This window comes from Phycodurus eques, chromosome 6 (genome assembly GCF_024500275.1).
Source record: "Phycodurus eques isolate BA_2022a chromosome 6, UOR_Pequ_1.1, whole genome shotgun sequence".
Classification (NCBI taxonomy): Eukaryota; Metazoa; Chordata; class Actinopteri; order Syngnathiformes; family Syngnathidae; genus Phycodurus; species Phycodurus eques.
In genome coordinates this window covers 5,270,428-5,292,388 of record NC_084530.1, presented here as the reverse complement: position 1 = coordinate 5,292,388, position 21,961 = coordinate 5,270,428, and the positions used below count along the sequence as shown (strand labels likewise).

Sequence of the window (21,961 nt, the reverse complement as noted above, 5' to 3'; positions counted from 1 at the left end):
CAGGACATACTGCAAAGAGTTTTTCTCTCTGCTGACCGGGGAACGACTCGGGATCTCCCTGGATCTCCTCCTCTTTGAATGCCACTGCCCCAAAGTCAGCTGGAATGGGCTCCAGCACACCTGCGACCCTAGCGAGGGAAAGCTGTACAAAGAATGACTGGATGGAGGGATTTACAATTGTGTCAAGTGCTTCTAAGTACTTCTATACTCTATAATACTTCTAAGGTTATAAAAATGGATGTACTCTGCATAACTGTCGTAAAATCGTATGGTATTTAGAGATCATGGTGGACATTCTGAGCTATTTTTAGATTTGGATTTTTAGACAATTTCTCTATTCATTTTATGTACAGTATGTCCTGTTCTTACCGAAATGCAGTGTTCCAATTTGCGCACTAGATGCCACTATATTCTAAGTGAATCACAAGGTAATTCCAGATGAAATAACCCACCAATGAAATGTGAGATTACATTTAATTGAAATTGAGACATTTGCCTTGTTTTTATCGATAGTGTTTACAAAACACATTGAAGTCTGTCGTTCTCCGATAGTTTTACTCACCTTTACTTTACTTTTGCTGCGTTCCGTTGCAGAGTCTTCAATCAACCTAGCACGCATGTTTTGGGGGATTTTTGGGAGCAAACCGGAGTACCCGGAGAAACCCCACGCAGGCACGGGGAGAACATGCAAACTCTACAAATTAACTTAAAGTGAATAAAACACAACTTTTCTCTTGCAAAACGATTTTCTAATACTGTAAGAATACAGTATACTGTACACACATTTCAGTCATATTACCCCCCCCCCCCCCCCCCCCCCACACACACACATATTTTATAGTCCCCAACTGTGCATCTGTTATCTAAATTTAGAAAACTTCCCAACACTTCTGATAAATTTGATTCCAAGGTACCGGTATAGGACTTCTTAAAATACCTATTAACCTACTGGAGTCACCTGCCTCTAAATTAAATTGATGTATTGAATTAAAATCATTCCTCAATATGCTAGCATTTAAAAATGATTTAGTTTATATATATATATATATATATATATATAAATTCCGCTCCGTTGGGCTGATGTTCCCTAGTCACGACCGATATGATGACAAAATAATGCACCACGGGAAGTTGACGTCATCGCGGGTCCAGCCACTTCTCGATGACGTCAATTTTACAAGCCTGGGCGTCACAGCGAGCCACGACATCAGCAGGAGAAAGCATTACCTCATCCCGAAAGCGAGGATGTGATCTGGCATCCATTTATTTCCACTGGAACTGCGCGTGGAGACTTGCAGGGATTATTTGGGCAAAAAAACAAACAAACAAACAAACAGTTCTTTGTCTGTAACTTGTGACGATTGGGTCGCTTAATAGCTGCTTCATTGATGTCCAACCTTGTTGAGAATATGCTGTCCTTGGTGTTGGGATGTCTTTGGGGGTGGACGAGTTCGTGTTAGGGGTTGAACGTGAAGCAAGGGACTGTGCGTAATATATGTGCGTGGGTGTTAAGTAGTCACGTCAAAAGACAGTCTGCAGATAGGGAGACATAGGCAGAGAGAGAGAGAGAGAGAGAGAGAGAGAGAGAGAGAGAGAGAGAACGATGATGACGATGACTCCGCCAAATATACCACACTAACATCCAGAAGCTCCACTTGAGAAAAGACGGCGGAGGCATCCAAAGGACGCGTCTCCTCCTCGGCCTTGATGGACTCTCTGTGAACCCGGGAAGTGGAGGTGTGCAGGTGGGGCTGGGCAAAAAAAAAAAAAAAAAAGCACAACCCGGGGGTTCCCGCGACGATGACCGGCTTGCAGTATTCGCCGCCGCCGCCGCCATGTCCGTGGAGCGTTTCTTGAGGTGTGGCTGAGAAAACGTCCGAAACGACACGACGAGGAAGACGAGGAGAAGGAGGAGGAGGAGGAGGAGGAGGAGGAGGTGGTGGCGGCGGTGGAGTGCTGGTGGAAAAGATGTCCGCCTCGGTGGGGCCACGGAGCGGCCCTCGCCCACCCGCGGTGCCGCCATCCATGCCGGACCTTCCGGACTTGAGCCATCTCACCGAGGAGGAGCGGGAAATCATCATGGCAGTGATGGCTCGCCAAAAGGAAGAAGAGGAGAAAGAACAAGCCATGTTAAAGTAAGAGCATCCCTTTCATCGCAACTTAATGCTGTGTCCACATCCACTGAGTTTACCAAGCTAATGTTTGCGAGTAACCCTCCCACCCTTTGCCTGTTTCATCCAGCCTCCAGTACATACAGTCAGTGTTATTATATATATATATATATATATATATATATATATATATATATATATATATATATTCCCCCATGGAGTATTACATAGGGGATGTGTTCTGCATGCTCTAAATATGCAGTCCGTCTGTGTTGAGGCACCATTGTAGCAACAGCTCTGATCAGTCACGTGTTTGCAGATACTATAGTGTGACAGCTCCACTGCCTGGATCGATACATGAAAACAACACGATGCCAGTGCCAGTTTGAGATGACCTTAAATCATCATCAGCAACCCATTACCATTTACATAGTTGGATCGAAAAACAGGGCGTGACACTGGTGGGGTTGCTGATGAATCATAGCATCATCCATTTTTTTTTTTTTTTTTATCAATGGGGACTGCACCCCGTGCTTCACTTTACAAATCCTAATTTCCCTCTAATCCGTACGTTATGTAGACTTTTATTTGTAAAACGTGGAGGTATCCTGTTTGACAATCACGGCAATAACATAACATTAAAACCCGTCGCATCATAGCGCTGCAAAAAAAAAAAAAAAAAAAAAAAAAAAAAGAAGAAGGGGTTTAAAACCCACCAGACGTTGGATGGGCCGTGTGCACGACCATTTGTGCTGCTCTCAGCGCAGAGAAGGAGATGGGGTGTGGTTTGGTATATTAGCAGGCCTAAACTGCCTGGACGCGGCACAGATTAGAGATGAGATGTGGTTTTTGTGAGCTTTGGAAATGCTGTCGGCATTGATGAAATGGACATTTGTCGTCCGCCTGTCACCTGCAGAAGGTTTGTCAGGTAGCTTGTAGCTCAGATTGATACTTGCTATAAACTATGAACCAGAGAAGGAGCATGATGGGAAATTATATGGATCTCAGAAGACGATATAATTCACCATGGCACCGACTATCTGTTCAAGTTTTTGATGTTAAAATGCTGTTTAATGAGGCTAGTAGTCTTACTTCCTAACACTACAGACATTGATAACACACTGTATTTGATAGCAGAACTACAGGCACAACACATGAAGAACCTAATCAAGAGTGATGCCATTGCAGGCCTACAGCATCTCAGCACTCTGGGTTGTTTCAATTCTAATGGCTGTTTTCATTTCCTGGCTGCAGCCGTAAGGGCAGAAAGCTGCTTTAAGCCCCTTGAGAGGAAGTTATGTATTTAATGTTCCGTGAGGCAAAGTTCAGGTTCCGTCAATAATGGCTTTGTTCATCTGGGAAATCATTGAGTAGATCAGCCATGCAAAAGAATTATGATTTAACCAAACATACAGCAAACCTTCGTTATTTTCTGTGCGGTACTCTATAATGTTGCTGTATGCTAACAGGACTCAAGTTGCCTCGAATGCCTCACGCCTCTAATGAAAAATCACAATCCAACAGTCATACAAGCTCACCACTGTAATACAAGATAAGAACATACCCTAACATAGAAAGTCTTAATTTCAACGTCAATTGACATGCAGCATGAGGATTAATGCTTGTGGCTGGGTGGTGAGTCTCTTCACATTAACAGGAAATACTGTTCATTTCGACCGAAAATATCTGCAAATTTTTCTGAAAAATTGTCGACAATAATATAGCCTTTTGCAGTATTTCACATATTGAACAGTCAGATGTTCTCTTTGCTTCAAATGTGAAAAACGTAAGTCAAACAATAAAAAAAGACAAAGATAAATAATCAAAACAAGATACCACAGGAGTAACTACAATGAACAAAAAAAAAGAAGAAAAGTCCAAATAATATTTAAATAATTTCTTAGGACAGATCAGATCAGACTTGACAGTTACACAAGGTTGCATTACATAGTTCTGTAAGATACAGACACAGCAATTAAAACAAACAAAACAAACAAAACAAAAAAATATATATATATATATATATATATATAACAAAACGTCATGTAGCCAAGCAAGCTAGTGCTAGCACTAACGGTTGTACCGGCGTTCTGTCGAATCATGATTTCGGTGTGTGTGTGTGAAGTAATTCAATAACAATCAAGTAATTTAATTACAGTGAGTTAGCACCCATTATTTCTGTCATGTTGTAATGTTGGTTTGACCTGACTGATTAGAATACGGCACGGGGGCCGACTGGTTAGAGCGTCTGTTCAGTTCTGAGGACCGGGGTTCAATCCCCGGCCCCGCCTGTGTGGAGTTTGCATGTTCTCCCCGTGCCTGCGTGGGTTTTCCGGGCACTCCGGTTTCCTCCCACAATCCAAAAACATGCATGCTAGGTTAATTGAAGACTCTAAATTGCCCCTAGGTGTGAATGTGAGTGTGAATGGTTGTTTGTTTGTATGTGCCCTGCGATTGGCTGGCAACCAGTTCAGGGTGTACCCCGCCTCCTGCCCGATGATAGCTGGGATAGGCTCCAGCACGCCCGCGACCCTAGTGAGGAGAAGCGGCTCAGAAAAAGGATGGATGGATGGATGATTAGAATACATGACCTGACAAGATATTTTTGAAGAAACTCAGTATACAGTACGCAAGTACATACAGTAAATGAACAAGTCATTTAAATAGACACATTGCTCCATCTTGTGATCGGATCGGTGATATGTTATCGTTTTTTTTAAACTCTGATCGACCCCAAAAATCCTGATCGTGTAAAGCCTAGTAAAAATCAAAATAAAATAAAGACTTGCTAGGTTTATATCCTAATTACTAATCTTGTTTCTTCTAAATATGTAATGAACTGATTCTGCATTTTAAATACTACTGTCGCCCGAACAATAATCTCACTGTTGAAAGCAAGTTTCCTTTTGTCAGTGTTCTTCTTTCTTTTACATAAGTCCTACATTTCATCAGTTATGAAGGACCAAGTGTGCCAAAATTGAATAGATACATTATTGAACAAATAATCAAATGTGTCATGTTTAATTATTTCAGTATTTATTTCTTCCACGGGATTGACAGTGAATTAGTTAAATAAATATTGAAATAAATACAAATTTAAATCAGTGAATATAAATTGAAATAATAAATAAAAATGTAAATTAATATCTAAAATTTAAATTAATATCTCAAATTTAAATTAATTAAATTGAATAACTGAAATATTACATATTTTATGACACATTTAATATTTTTTAAAATTATGTATTCATTTAATAGATTTTGGCACTCTTGGTCCGCCATAATCAGCACATCAGATTCAAATGAACACAAGTTGATTTGTTTCGTATTTATGACAACGCGACTCCCCCAAAATGTTATTATAACGCTATGTATTGTTCTTTTTTGTAATACAATTTTTCAATATTTCTCTACAGCTATATGCAAAATATACAGAGAAATGTGTTTATTTTAACATATTTTTACCGTAAAATGTACATTTGGGGAATGATTGACTAATTTACAAAATTAGTCGTGGGCTGCTGGAGCCTATCCCGTGTATCTTCGGGTGGGAGGTGGGGTACACCCCGACCCGGTTGCCAGCCAATCGCAGGGCACATAGAAACAAACAACCATTCACACTCACATTCACACCTACGGGAAATTTAGAGTCTTCAATCAACCTACCATGCATGTTTTTGGGATGTGGGAGGAAACCGGAGTGCCTGGAGAAAACCCACCCAGGCACGGGGAGAACATGCAAACTCCACACTGGCGGGGCCTGGATTTGAACCCCGGTCCCCAGAACTGTGAGGCAGATGTGCTAACCAGTCGTCCACTGTGCCAATTTACAAAATATTAATGTACATTTTTAATTTGTAATGTTTTTCTGTTCAGTATTTTTCCTGTCATGATTTTACAGCATTTCGTTGTTTTTTACAGCGTAGTCACAAATGTAATTAGTTGAAACATGCCACCAAGTGGAAAGAAAATACTGTCTGTCCTGTCACCCAGTTCCAGTCCTATCTTTCTCAAAAACTGCCATGAAGAGAAAGGTTGATGACGAGCACAGTCAATTTCAGAAGAAGCGGAAGATGGAATGTTTTTTTTTTCGTTTAGTACAAGGCAACCCCAACGTGTCTTATATGCACAGAGAAAGTTGCGGTGCTCAGACATCATTACGCAACTAGACATGCTGAAGAGTATGCAAAATACCAGGGAGATGAGAAAGAGGACCAGGTTACCAATCTTGTTCCTGTTCTGAATAACTGTACATGTTCTGAACTGTTATTAATAAAAATTGAAAAGATTTGATTAGTTTTACGATTTTTGAATAAGTGAAACCCTTTTTTGTGGAAAACCTTAAGTGGCCCAGACTCACCCGGACTCTATCTTCAGCGGCCCCCAGATAAGTGGAGCTAGAGACCCCGGGTCTAAATTGTTGCCATCATAAAACCTTTATTTACTGTACACATAATGTTTTAATTAACATTTACACAATGATTATTTACCATCTACTGTAAGTATAATCAGACCTTAACCGTCCATCCATCCATCCATCCATTTTCCGTACCGCTTATCCTCACTCGGGTTGCGAGTGTGCTGGCGTCTGTCTCAGCTATCTCTGGGCGAGAGGCGGGGTACACCCTGAACTGGTCGCCAGCCAATCGCAGGGCACATATAGACAAACAATCATTCACACTCACATTCACACCTACAGGCAATTTAGAGTCCTCAATCAACCTACCATGCATGTTTTGGAATTAGGGGAGGAAAGCAGAATACCTGGAGAAAGCCCAGGCAGGCACGGGGAGAACATGCTAACTCCGCACTGGGGAAGCCGGATTTGAACCTGGGTCTTCAGAACTGTGAGGCAGATGTCCTAGACCTGAACCGGTGTAATATAATTACCGGTAATTGTTTATAAACTCAATGATACTTTTACATCTTTCTCAAACATACCAGTCAGTGAAAAAAAAACTTTCGAGTGTCTATATAACCGGGGTCTTGAAATCCTGGATAAAAACCAATTAGACACCATGACTGCCATGTCGTAAACAACCACAATACCTAAAGTTTTAGTCATTTTATTAAGTTTCATAATGTAAAGTATATTTTTAAATGCTTAAATGGGCTAGCTCCCCCACCTTTTAGGGCATATACAGGGATCTCGTTTGATTTGTGTCCAGCGTCTGAGACGCACAAAAAATTAGCAGGGAGGCATAAAGTAAGATCAATTTGCATCAACATGGGTGCACATTATTCACGAGAAATTATGGTAATCCTCTTTAAACAATGATAAACCTCACATCACTTATGCACTTCACCCATCTCATTTTTTTTTACCTGTAATTGTCAGATAGTAACTTAAGGGCATATTTACAGTATCATATTCATTTTGGTCATACTTCAAATTGTATGCCATTTGGAGCATTTGTAATTTTGAATACCAGCTTTCACTATTTTTCCTTGACTTCTGATTTTAAAACGTGTTATTCATCAATTATCCATCCATTTTCTGAGCCGCTTCTCCTCACTAGGGTCGCGGGAGTGCTGGAGCCTATCCCAGCTGTCATCGGGCAGGAGGCGGGGTACACCCTGAACTGGTTGCCAGCCAATCGCAGGGCACATACAAACAGACAACCATTCGCACTTCACAGTCATGCCTACGGGCAATTTAGAGTCTCCAATTCATGCATGTTTTTGGGATCTGGGAGGAAACCGGAGTGCCCGGAGAAAACCCACGCAGGCACGGGGAGAACATGCAAACCCCACACAGTCGGGGCCGGGGATTGAACCCGGGTCCTCAGAACTGTGAGGCTGACGCTCTAACCAGTCGTCCACCGTTTCATCAATTAGTTTTATACAAATATTTGAATGCAGTGGCCTTCATGTAATAATGTATGAATGATTAAAAGTTACAGATACATTTTTAGGGTTTAACAGTCATAAACATCCCTCTGCTGTAATTCTGGTGTTGCCTGCATATGAGTTTGACACCTTGCTCTTAACATACAGTGTAAGTTTGTAAGTTGTTCTATCACTTTGTGCTTGCCTGCGGTACATCTTAGAGTTGAATAACTCCCATAACGTTTGGTGACTCATGCATGATGTTTTGCTCAATATTGTTAACTTGAGGTGCCTATGAGTAAGATTAAGAGTGAGGACTTTCTCTCTTTTTCTAAAGCGAGCTCTCCACTGAACAAGTTGCTCATCAATGATTTATGGTGACAAACAAGAAAAAAAGATAACGTAGACAAGATTGTTGCAGCTGCACACACATAGCTGATACAAAAATAACTTGACCAATGATCTCAAGGTGACATGTAAGGTAATGCACAAACCCGTTTTAATGTTTAAAGGGTTACAATGAATACAAAAAGTTCATCTTACATCTTTTACAATAAAACCATACACGTTAGTTTGGATGCTGCAGGCCGATCAAGAGTTGGGGGGGATACATGTGTCCAAAAAGCTTCGCTGCATATCTTTTTCATTGTGTGTTATGGTTGTTGTCTTCACCCTGTCTCGTACACACCTGCTCCTGAGAGCATCTTCCCCACCTGTGCCTTGTTTACCCTAATTACCCCATGCATTAAAACTCAGGCCTCATTTTTTCTGGTCGCCAGTTCGTTGTACCTTGTTGTCACTTTCCAGCATTCTTTATTTCCACGTCGTTGACTCATAGTAAGCCTAGACCCTGTTTTGATTATTGACCTCGCCTTTTGCCTATCGTTTTTGGATACCGTTGCCTTTGAGGATTGCCCGTCTGTGTACCGACCGCTACCTGTTTATTAAACTACTCTTTTTTTGACACTGTCCATTGTATTGGAGTTGTACATTTTGGGTCCTGTCCATTGTTCCGTTCATGACAATCTTTGCTTGACGTTAGCTGGCAACAAACTTGTATATTGTGATAAGTCTCCACAAAAACTAGGTGAGGATGTGTCTTTCTTATGTTAATTCATTCATTCATTTTCTGCACCGCTTATCCTCACTAGGGTTGTGGGTGTGCTGGAGCCTATCCCACCTATCTTTGGGCAAGAGGCGTGGCACACCCTGAACTGGTCGCCAGCCAATCGCAGGGCACATATAAACAAACAACCATTCGCACTCACATTCACACCTATGGCCAATTTAGAGTTTTAAATTAACCTAGCCTGCATGTTTTTGCACGGATGGGGGAGGAAACCACGGGGAGAACATGCAAACTCCACACAGGTGAGGCCGGATTTCAACCTGGGTCCTCAGAACTGTGACGCAGATGTGCAAACCAGTCGCCTACTGTGCCGACCAGTCATAACATGTGTTGCTTGTTACCTGCCATGGAGGTGCTCAGGCGAGGATTAGAGTGTACACCAGGATGAACTCCCGGACTTTTTTTTTTTCACCTCCCAACTTCCTCGCTGCTCCGCCAGTACCCTCCACCCCTGGTACATGTACACATTCGCATCCTCGAGTACGACCCAGCAAATCGACGGGCGACTTTTTTTATGAGTGGTTCAGGACTGTGTGTTAGCCGCTAGCTATCTAGCCACAGCACGTACTGTGCTGGCTCATGCAGCACAAGCAAGCATTCCCATATTTCTTACCCTTTCTGAGCAGCCGGTAAAGCAGAGAGTAATGTACGTGGACGCATTGGTCGTTTAACCAGCTCGGAGCTGTTAAAACAACAATGACAAAAAAATAACAATTTACGTGAGACCTTTTTATACTGAGACAGATATAATGACATTATCAAAAAGCTTTATCACGTCTGGTCGGTTAAGTCCAAATCGGTACCTTCGCTCAAATTTAAACCTTATACGAATTATACCATTTCTACCCCTAGCTCTAGCTCACCCTTGACCTTAAGGTAGATAGGCGGTGTAGAAAATGGATGGATTAAATAAATAATTATTTATAATTCTTTGTATTATACTCATAAACCTATTATCATCTGTCATGCTGTAGGCAGTATATAGTATTTGTAGCTCCCTTCCCTCTGGGCAGCAATGTCCAGTCAGGTGGCAGCTTTACCTGAGACTGAAACAGTTGTTGGTGATAAAGGTGTACTTCTACTGGACATTATCTGTGATGACTTAAACTTCAAATCTGGAAAGTTATTTTTTGTTCCTTAATTTGTTGTGGTCAGGCCTGAAAAGCGCACATCTGGACTTTTCGTGATAGTTCTCAGGCATACCGCACACTTTTGCCCATGTACAATACTCATACACAGTACCTCTGAAATCCCCCAGTTAGGCTGTGTTCACACTGCAGGTATATTCCTCTTTTTTTTTTGCCCAATGTGACATGCAGCTACATGTTCTTTTGTCATGTCAATGCGAACAGTACAATTCCTTTTTCCCCCCCCATATCCAACCCAGGCCTCTTTCACATGTGGATATTAAGCAACAACAACAATTTAGCAAATTTGAATCATGATCACGATTTTGGCTGCCATGATTAAATGAGCCTGATTGTTAGCAATTTTTTACTTTTAAAATGCGGGCACTGTTGCATATGAAAACAGCTTCATTTGCAGCAGTGTCCACAACCCAGTCAGCCAGCCACCAGGGGGCGAACGTATGGGTAAGGCTTTGTTAAGGGCCGGACCGCGTTCCATGGCCAACTGCAAAATAAAAGCGGAAAATGGCATCGATGTCCAATGTAGTAATATATAAACCCTAACATGAAGAATAATTGTGACTAGGTGAAAAACTGTTTGCCCCCTACTTACTTTTTTGCATCTTTGTCACACTTTGTTTCCCATAATCAAACAAATTTAAATATGAGTCAAAGACAACACAAGTAAACACAAAATACAGTTTTATATGAAGGTTTTCATTATTAAGGGAGAAAAAAAATCCAAACCTACAGGGCCCTGTGTGAAAATGTGATTGGCTCCAAACCTAATAACTGGTTGGGCTACCCTTAGCAGCAACAACTGCAATCAAGCGTTTGCAATAACTTGCAATGAGTCTCTTTCAGCACTGTGGAGGAATTTTGCCCCACTCATCTTTGCAAAATTGCTGTAATTCAGCCACATTGGAGGGTTTTTGTGCATGAACCACCTTTTTAAGGTCATGCCACAGCATTTTAATAGGATTCAGGTTAGGACTTTGAAAAGGTCACTCCAAAGTCTTCATTTTGCTTTTCTTCAGCCATTCAGAGGTGGACTTGCTGGTGTGTTTTAGATCATTGTCCTGCTGTAGAACCCAAGTTCTTTTCAAACCAGAGAGTATTTTCTCATGAGCCCAAATGTTCCTTTTGCTGAGCAGTAGTTTTCGTCTCGAACTCTCCCATGCAGGCCATTTTTCCCCACTCTCTTTCTTATAGTGGAGTCAGTTCTTTGGATGTTGTTGTGGAGTCTTATGTGACCTCTTGGTTGAGTAATCGCTGCGCTTATGGGGTATTTTGGTCAACCGGCCACTCATGGGAAGGGTCACCATTGTTCTATTTTTTCGCTATATATATATAGTGTAGAAGCTGATCAGAGATCATCTTCTGTAATACTTGACATGACTGGGAGAAGACTAATTGGGCTATAGTTACTCATCTCATCAGGATTCCCAGATTTAAGAAGGTAAGTAGGAGGATGAATCAAAATACTTTTTTAAAATTTTTTTTAAAACAAGGTGTCCATGTTATATAGATTCTCAGAGAAGGTGGACCTCAATTCTACTTACAATTCTGTCATGTAGCCATGTCTCACATTGACATAAAAAAATCAAGATTGGAGTCAGTTACCAAAGTTCATATTTCGTCATATTTGAAAACCTAATTAACTAACTACAAACGAAACTTCTAATATTTAAATGTCCTCCAAATATACCTTTCAGTTTCACAGTTTCATCCCAAACAACTTTATCGTGATTGACAGTCTGGCAAAATTGGCAGTTGTCTCTGTTTAAGTGTGTGTAGTTCTTTTTAGTCTTATTTTATCAGAGCCGTTCTGAGGACGTTTGTGACTCACGGTGACCGCCACATTTTCCAAGCAGATCTAAGTGTTCCAGGGTTCCTAGGAGAAAAATTTTAATGCTGAATTATGGATCAGGTTGCAAAAATAGCACACACTTGGAAGTATCTCCTGAAATATTTAAATATTAAATTCACTGGGTGCTGTTGTTGCGCTCAATCTCTTTTCTTCTTTGAACCATTTTCATTTTTTGCACCCTGTAGAAGGTAGGGGTGGAAAGGTTTACAAAATCCACAGTTCAGTCCATATCTCTGTTTTGTGGTCATGGTTTTTGGTTCGGTTCGGTATACGTTAACTCTTAGGACAATCAATTATTCTTGTATAGTTAGGTTAAAACCGAAAGTATATCTTCACGAGTTATTATTAATTTCTATTATTGCATTATTATGGCGGCACGGTAACCGACTGGTTAGCACATCTGCCTCACAATTCTGAGGACCTGGGTTAAAACCCTGCTTCGCCTGTGTGGAATTTGCATGTTCTCCTCGTGCCTGCATGGATTTTCTCCGGGTACTCCGGTTTCCTCCCACATCCTAATATCAGAATCAGAATCAGAATCATCTTTATTTGCCAAGTATGTCCAAAACACACAAGGAATTTGTCTCCGGTAGTTGGAGCCGCTCTAGTACAACAGACAGTCAACTTACAGAACACTTTGGAGACATAAAGACATTGACAAGAAACAATTGTGCAAAAAGATGCAGAGTCCTCTAGCACTTAGAGCAGTTTGAATGACTAATATTGCAGTAGTCCGGTGCAATGACCATTGTGCAAAGGGCGCTGAGACTTCAAGGAGTGTATGCGGTTTAAAGTGACGAGTAGTGCGATCATCTGGGACAATGTTGGTTGTGCAAATGTTACAGATACTCCTCAATCAGTGTGCAAATGGAGCAGATGCTACTCTGGCACGAGTGGCCAGTATATGCAAATAGTGCAGCATGGCGAGACAACTACAGTGAGTGCACGAGTAATACATAATTGGCCCCACAGAAATGTGACAACGAACTCAAGTCAAAAAAATTTCCAGCTTGTTGTAATGGAATTATAGGGTAGGTGTTTAAGAAGTTGATCGCAAGAGGGAAGAAGCTGTTGGAATGTCTACTAGTTCTAGTTTGCGTTGATCGGTAGCGCCTACCTGAGGGGAGGAGCTGGAAGAGCTGGTGACCGGGGTGCAGACGGTCCGAGAGGATTTTGCACGCCCTTGTCTTAGTTCTGGGAGCGTGCAAGTCCTCAATGGTGGGTAGGGGGTTACCGACAATCCTTTCAGCAGTTCTGATTGTCCGTTGCAGTCGGAGTTTGTCCTTTTTTGTAGCAGCACCAAACCAGAGTGTGATGGAAGAACACAGGACTGATTCGATGACCGCTGTGTAGAACTGTTTCAGCAGCTCCGGTGGCAGGCCGTGCTTTCTCAGAAGCCGCAGGAAGTACATCCTCTGCTGGGCCTTTTTGAGGACGGAGTTGATGTTAGTCGCCCACTTCAGGTCCTGAGAGATTGTAATTCCCAGGAACTTGAAGGTCTCGACGGTTGACACAAGGCAGCTGGACAACGTGAGGGGCAGCTGTCGCGAAGGATGCCTCCTGAAGTCCACGATCATCTCTACAGTCTTGAGCGTGTTCAGCTCCAGGTTGTGTCGGCCGCACCACAGCTCCAGCCGCTCCGCTTCCTGTCGATATGCAGACTCGTCACCGTCCTTGATGAAGCCGATGACAGTGGTGTCATCTGCAAACTTCAGGAGCTTGACAGTCGGGTTCGCTGAGGTGCAGTCGTTCACGTAGAGAGAGAAGAGCAGCGGAGAGAGGACACAACCTTGGGGTGCCCCAGTGCTGATGCTGCGTGTGGATGAGTTGGCCTCCCCCAGCCTGACCTGCTGTCTCCTGCCCGTCAGAAAGCTGTAAATCCACTGGCAGATGGCAGGTGAGACGCTGAGCTGGAGAATGTTAGGTTAATTAAAGACTCTAAATTGCCCGTAGGTATGAATGTGAAAACAAATAAGTCTTGTCTTCCTGCAAATATATCCGCTTTGTTTGTTGTTCAGTTAAACAAATTTGATACTTTTTATATTTTTGTTTCGGTGGTTTACCATGACTTAATCATTATGCCGGACTGGTGCATCAAAGTGAAACATTTGTTTTAGTGGGTGAAAATATGTTCACAAGTGCCCCTCTTTTGGCCACAATAACCTCACCCAAACGTTTCCTGTATTTGCAGAACCAACCTAAATTTTCATTCATCTTTACATAAGTAACAAAATTCAACAATATTCTTGGGATGCCTAGTTTGACTTGGTCGCTTGAGGATATGCCAGAGTTTCTCAATTGGTTTGCGTTCAGGACTCAGACTGGGCCACTCTGGAAGGCGTATTTTCTTCTATTGATGCCATTTAGTTGTTGATTTCCTTCTTTGCTTTGTAGGGCTGAACGGGTTATCGTTTCCTGATCAAAATTGTGATTTCAGACAACGCGATCATGTGATCGCCAAAGCTGCATTTTTTTTTTTTTTTTTTTTTACAGCTCTCCCGACTGACCCAGAATCAACTATAGTATCCTGCCAAGTTCACCAATCATGCTCCTCGTAGACAGGTCACTAGGGCTGGGCATTGTTAAGAACGTCACGATTCTCTTTGATATTGATTCTTTAGGGTTGCATATCGATTCGATTCGATATTGATTTCAATTTTCAGTCAGAAGTAAAAATACACAAATAATTATAAGTCCATTTTGACAATTTTGAAATATTTATTTTTAATGCCATGTAAAAATATGTCGTATGTTACAACACATGGCACCGTGGCCGACTGGTTAGAGCCTCAGCCTCACAGTTCTGAGGACTGGGGTTCAATCCCCGGCCCCGCCTGTGTGGAGTTTGCATGTTCTCCCTGTACCTGTGTGGGTTTTCTCCGGGCACTCTGGTTTCCTCCCACATCCCAAACACATGCATTAATTGGAGACTCTAAATTGCCCATAGGTGTGACTGTGAGTGCAAATGGTTGTTTGTTTGTATGTGCCCTGCGATTGGCTGGTAACCAGTTCAGGGTGTAATCTATTTTTAGCCTTTTGTTTTCAAACAGCTTCTTCATTCAGTCATTTTAGTGGATAAAGAAAATAATGTTTCTGTACGGCACTATGCCTGTGTTTTTGTTTTTTTTCCACTTAAAATTTAAATGGTGGCAGGTGTGTGTGGTCTTCCATGGAACATGAGTTTGAATGTGATCTGTTACTTCTGAACACAGTTATATCCCAGTTGTAAGAGGGAGTACATCCTTGTGCAACCAGATTTCCTAACCAGGTAGAAGACCAGTTAAAACAGAACATCTCTTTTGCAATGGTGACCTGGCCAAGAAGGCAGCAAGTTAAGTCGTTCAAGTCAATCACATTCAAGTGTATTTCAGTTGTTTATGTTCTCCCCCTCTCTCAAAAAGATCAGTTGAGTTATACAAATTCTAGGTCAAATTAATGGTCAGAATTCTTTTACAACACAAAAACCTATCCCAGGTGACTTCGGGCAAAAGGTGGACTACACCCTGAACTGGTTGCCAGGCAGTCTCAGGGCACATATAGACACGGACAACCATTCGCACTCACATTCACACCGTCACTGAAACTCCGCTGCCTGCACCAAAGTCACGGAAGTGTACCACTATACCATCAGTGACCTACATTGTCTTTTTAAAAAAAATCAATTTAGCTTTGCTAACAGACTATATGTTATGTTAAATTTATTTCATTGCATAAAAGAAAAAGAGGACGTTTACATGTAATTTCAAAATTTGAATGAAAAAAAGCAGAGTAGAAAAATCTCATACTTTCTGCCCCTTAAACCAGGAAATATATACATTTCACATTAGATTAACCCATTTTCAAACACTACTATTATAACTTTTACACTAATGTTTTTATCACGATATATACCTTTACCTTGAAGGGATTCCTTTTATACCATGAAATGAATTTTAGGCCATATCGCCCCGCCCTCAGTCTCCATTTGAAGCAGTTAGTCTTTGAAAAAAAATATGTACATGTACATTACTGCAAACGTTTAAACATTTTTGGTATAAAAAGAGACATTTTTACATACAATATTACACAAAATTACAGGCAAGCGGGCCAGTGTTCTGTTTACTTTAATACAAAATGGAACAGATTAAAACTCTTATGGCAGTATAAGGATGTGGACAACGGTCAACTACACCAGAAGATGCAATAACAATTGCAGCCTCAGGGAGCCAATTTAACTGTTCATCGGGTTAACCAGCTTCGTGGTTTGACAGTCCTCGGCTTCCAGAGCCACATGACTCTTCCATCGGAACCATTATCGGTACTGTCCTGCCAGCTTGACACCCTGCAGGGGGATCTGTCACCCAACTCCTTCTTTCGGCCCAACCCTTAAATTAAATGTTGTAATGAATACTCCCTTCGACCAACCCCTTCCCCCTTCATTCCCCCTGTTTCCTTTGTTCAGTCACCACATGGCGCGAGCGACCCCGGACCACGACAGTGCGAGCGACCCCGGACCATGCGGGCGGCACTGTCCCATGCGGCTTCTATCTATTTTCCCAGCCTTGACTTGTTCTCAGGGCTCAGGAGAGACACTCCTGGTGTTACTACGAGTTACTCCTGCAGCCTAGCGCAAAAGCTTGGACTGCAACAATTCTAAACGTCAGGAAAAGTTACAGTATGTGCACACGCCCCCATGTGAATAACAATTTTCTTTTTGCATCTTTTTTGTTTTTACTTTTTGTGCATCTTCTTCTTCAACTAAACCTGCCTCCGTTCCTCCTGAGATAACTGAGAAAGACCAGACCCGGTGAACTATCAGCACTTTTCCCCAAATTTACAAATACAAAGAGACATGGTGCCCTATACGAGACAAAGATAATTTGATTGTAACCTTCGACGTACGTCGAATTACACCAGAAGTAAATGCAGCTGTTTACTTTCTGATGTATTCCTTTTCCAAATTAATTTCACTTTTATCCAAAACCAATATACGCTACAATGTCATGCATTTGATTGACTTCCTGAGCTACTCATGAGATATTGGGCTGAGCTATTTATGATGACAGCCCTTTACACACCAATGAGTTCAACGAGCGCACTCTGGGGGCAATGGAAAATGCATATCAGCCTCGGCCTATTATGGCAGCTACGACTGTGGCTTTTGATAGGACTTTTAGACCATATACCAAGTGCTCCTCAGTCCAATGTAGGCACATTGATGGCTACCTTTGTAAACCTATGATACGACAGCACGTATTGGCAGGCTGGGGAACACGCTGTCTCAGATAGTATGCAGGCGCTGAGACGGTCTACCGTCCCAATGGCCCCTCCAAGGCCCAGAACGGATGGCAGCTACTCCCAGCAGAAGCTCAACTATCTGCTTCTCAGAGCTTTTAACAATTTCCAACATGACTCAGGGCTACGAACTGCAAGGTTGACGCCAGCACCCTTCCTACGGCGGTGTCTGACAGACTGTCATCAGTGACCCAAGCGCTTGCTTGGGACTTAGCTGTGACCTCCTAGTTAAGTGTTTAATTGCGAAAGTGGGTCCTCTTTTGGGAACCTGAGGATTCTACTTAAAGTACTTCCTCACTGAAAGAAAGGTGGCGGATTTCGCTCCATCTTGGACCTGAGACCCTTATGAATGCTTACCACATGGAATGTAGGTGATTGATCAAGGGGAATGGCTTACGACCACGGACTGGAAGGATGCTTATTTTCACGTACCAATCGCTGCACAGCATCAGGAGTTTCTGATTGCAGCGTCTACCAGGGCCACCAATTCCAGTTCAAAGTGCTTCTGTTCATAACTCCCCCTGTGCCCTGGGTTTTATCCAGTGTGTGGCAGTGGCCCTCACATTTCTCCGGGCATGGGGAATAAAGATTCTGCAACACATGGACAGACCAACTGCTGCATCAACTGTTATACCCCTGGGCCCACTTAGGCCTCACCCTAAAGAGACAGGCACAAACTGGTCAGAGTGTTGCTAGCATTAGTTTAAGATAAGGCGTACCTATTAAAGGGTGCGCGCATTGTGCCTCCCTTTTGGCCAGGGTAACACTTCCACTGCAGCGGCCAGGGTAACACTCCCACTGCAGCGGAGGCTCTGGAATTCTTCATGGTACCTCCCAATCAGAACAGGCGCTCTATCACCGCTGGGCGTTCAGATTTTACATCCTGACCCCCATGACCTTCACCTACATTAGTTGGCTGAGTCTTTAGCTGTTGGACAACTCATTAAGAGTTCACATTCTTTTTCCACACTGTACTGTTTATGTTTACATGGTGTGCCCAATAACAATATGAAAACATCATTGTTCTTGTGGAATTAGTTTAAGATGATGGTTCATTGTTGCATTTTAGTTAAAGATCAGATCAAATTTTATGATATGATCATATGATGATATGATTTTTGCAGAAATCGAAGTCATTCCAAAGGGAGAGAGACAAAGTGAGCAGAGCATTTTAATGCTTCCAGATGTCACCGGCATTAAATTTTAATGAGTAGATTGACGAGTCCATCCCTCTCCCTCTCCTCCCATCTCATTCTGTGCGTGGTCAGCGCTAGCGATGGGTCACATTATAAGTCGCCAAATGTAACATGCGTTAGACACTGGTGTGTGCTATTTCATAGCCCCTATTGAGCATCATATAATAAAATGACAACTGATTTCGAATGTCCATTACAGGCGATTGTCCGTTATACTTTTTTCTTTCTAACTTTTTTTTCATGGCCTAAATACAACCATACAGAACAAAATTGTTATTTAAAACTTTTTTTCATGGGCTATAATACATAATAGAGAAAAAAATGTAAAGTGATTGAAAAGTCCATCCATCCATTTTCAACACCACTTATCCTGGTTCTGGTCACGGGACGCTGGAGCCTAACCCAGCTGACTTCGGGCGAAAGGCGGACTACACCCTGAACTGGTCGCCAGTCAGTCGCAGGGCACATATAGACACGGACAACCATTCGCACTCACATTCACACCGTCACTGAGTGGGAACTGAACCCACACTGTCTGCACCAAAGTCAGGCAAGTGTACTACTACACCAACAGTGACCGTGTTTGAAAAGTTTTAAAGTTTATCCAAACTCACCTCCTAAAGGTGGGATTTGAAACCAGGCCTGCCGCTTTCAAGACCTCAGCGAGCCAGCGCACGAGTGCAATTTACATGCGATTCGCATGTGTCTGCATGTAAATTAGCCATGTGGCTCACGGCACCTGTCTGTTACTTCCGATAGTTAAATCGGGGTCCGTTAAAGCGAGGTTCCACTGTTTTGTGTTTGATGCCATGTAAAAATATGTCATGCCACGTCACATTTTTTAAGCAATATAACATCTAAAAATAAAGATTTGCGCATATCTTACAGTATTTGTTGACAGTTGTATTTAAAATATATAAAGGTAAAGTGTATGTAGACTTAATATTTATTAGAGCTGCACGGTAGTGGAAAAAAATACGATATGCAATATGGTTGTTGAATATTGCGATATTTATATTAGTGCGATATTTAAAATGCCTGTAAAGAAAATATATTTTTATTATCTAATGAAATAAATACAGGGTATATGTATTCTCCCATATTTCAGACGTGTTATACATTTTAGGCACAAGTTGTTTGTTGTTTTTGTCCTTGTTCATTTCCTCCTCTCCTGCATCTGTCATTCTTCCTATTCCTGCTGCTGCTGAGATTCTCACTGGACGCCTGTGGGTCTGCTCTCGCTATTAGGAGACCAGTATCTCGGGGGGTGGATGCCGATGTGCATTTAAGGTCACATCTGATTGGGAAAACTGACCATTCCATTACCACAATTATGATATTTGCTCGATATATTGTGCATATTTATTTTCTCTTGGAAATTGTAATAAATTTAAAAGCATGTGCACATTAACTTATTTGTACACATGAACTACACAAGTAAAGACATGACAGCTCTATATTGAAAAAGTAAAGTGCATGTATATTTAAACAATATTTCTTTACTTATTAGGGTTAGGGTTAAAGTTATTATTTGCAAAGTTTTTAATAATACCTAATTAAGTAGAATGTTTGCAAAATTGTGACAACTGCGAGTTGCCAGTACTTTCTTCGTCAAACCCCATTAATTTATTGCTTCTGTCAACAAGTTCACTGTATTGCTCCCCTCACTGTGTGACTTCCATGCAGGGCTCTAGTCTGCAGAACATTTGACACTAATGCTCATCCATCCATCCATCCATCCATTTTCTGAACCGCTTCTTCTCACTAGGGTCGCAGGCGTGCTGGAGCCTATCCCAGCTATCATTGGGCAGGAGGCGGGGTACACCCTGAACTGGTTGCCAGCCAATCGCAGGGCACATACAAACAAACAAGTTTGGAGTTTGCATGTTCTCCCCATGCCTGGGAGGGTTTTCTCCCACATCCCAAAAACATGCATGGTAGGTTGATTGAAGACTAAATTTCCCCTAGGTGTGAATGTGAGTGCGAATGGTTGTTTGTTTCTATGTGCCCTGTGATTGGCTGGAGACCGGTTCAGGTTGTACCCTGCCTCCCGCCCGAAGATAGCTGGGATAGGGTCCCGCGACAATACTGTAGTGTTGTGGTAATTGTCTTATACTTATTTAATTTATTTTAAAATAAATAGTACTTCTATCTGAACTGAGAACTAAACTTTATCTATCTATCTATCTATCTATCTATCTATCTATCTATCTATCTATCTATCTATATGGCGGCACGGTGGGCGACTGGTTAGAACGTCTGCCTCACAGTTCTGAGGACCGGGCTACTGCCCGAAGATAGCTGGGTTGGGCTCCAGCACTTCCGCGACCCTTGTGAGGATAAGCGGCTTGGAAAATGGATGGATATATATATATAAATATCTCCATCTATCCGAAGTTCCAGGAAGTTCAAAGCAACAAGTCATGCTATAACCTCCCACTGTTCACAATTTCAATCTGAAACCTCAAAAAAGTCCTTGTGACCTTGTGGTTAGCATGTATGCCTTACAACTTTGTGGTTCGAATTTAGGTTCTGACCTTCCTGTGTAGAGTTTGCATGTTCTCCCTGTGCTTGAGTACGATTTGTCCAGGTATTGTGGCTTACTCTCACATTCCTAAACCATAATAAATTGTAGACTCTAAAATTTTAATAACCGGCTTGTGGCGGCCAAGCGTTCATAGTAGAGCTGCAGCTATCGAATATTTTAGTATTCGAGTATCCTACTAAAAATTTCATTGAGTAATTGAGTATTCAAATTAATACAATTTTTTTAATTTTAAAAATTTATATTAAAAATGTTTTTTTTATTTTTCTTGGTTAAAGAGCAATTATAAATACACAAGAACAAAATAAGCCATTTCACTTAATAATTAGCGACAAATTGTTTTTATTTTTTATTTTAATTTTTTCCCTTAAATTCACATTGAGTAGCAAACTGTATTTTCTTCTTTCTAAACATTTGCAGTGTAGCAATCTCCAACACAAATAAATTAATTTGTGTTGGAGATTTTAAAATTTTCTGTTTAAATTTAAGATTTCTTTTAAGTCTAAAAAAAAACCATTTCATGAATTAAAAAAAGGCATAAACAGCCTTTATGTTGTCCACCTTCACTTGAGGAGCTAGCATTTTAGTATGTGACATAATACAGGATAGGTTCATGTGCGTTTATGAGCTTACAGACCAGCTGACTAAACTCAAATGAAGACACCACGAGAGGAAGCACAAATAGTGTATATATAAATTTCACAATGGTATAACATGAACCAATACTTTGATAGTAATGCGTAGCATGGAACAACATGAAACAATCTTAATTGTGGGTCGACTACGGCTGCAGGCTTCACGTATTGCCATGGAACACGCATGGCCAAACTGATAGCAAAAGTGATGTGCCAAATGAATACTCAATAATAAACAAACAAAC

The 21,961-nt window shown here is 41.6% G+C and overlaps 1 protein-coding gene across 18 annotated transcripts in view; it reads left to right on the top strand.

Annotated features, from left to right (window-relative positions):
• Positions 1-1,226: 1,226 nt before the first annotated feature.
• Positions 1,227-21,961, top strand: part of rims1b (regulating synaptic membrane exocytosis 1b) — a 116,622-nt gene continuing 95,887 nt past the window's right edge. For 17 of the 18 annotated variants that reach the window (XM_061678686.1, XM_061678685.1, XM_061678684.1 and 14 more), the window contains exon 1: positions 1,227-2,135. In XM_061678686.1, the coding sequence (XP_061534670.1) occupies positions 1,969-2,135 (167 nt within the window). In that variant the 5' untranslated portion in view covers positions 1,227-1,968. The remainder of the gene's footprint in view (positions 2,136-21,961) is intronic. The other variant, XM_061678700.1, reaches the window with a different exon arrangement.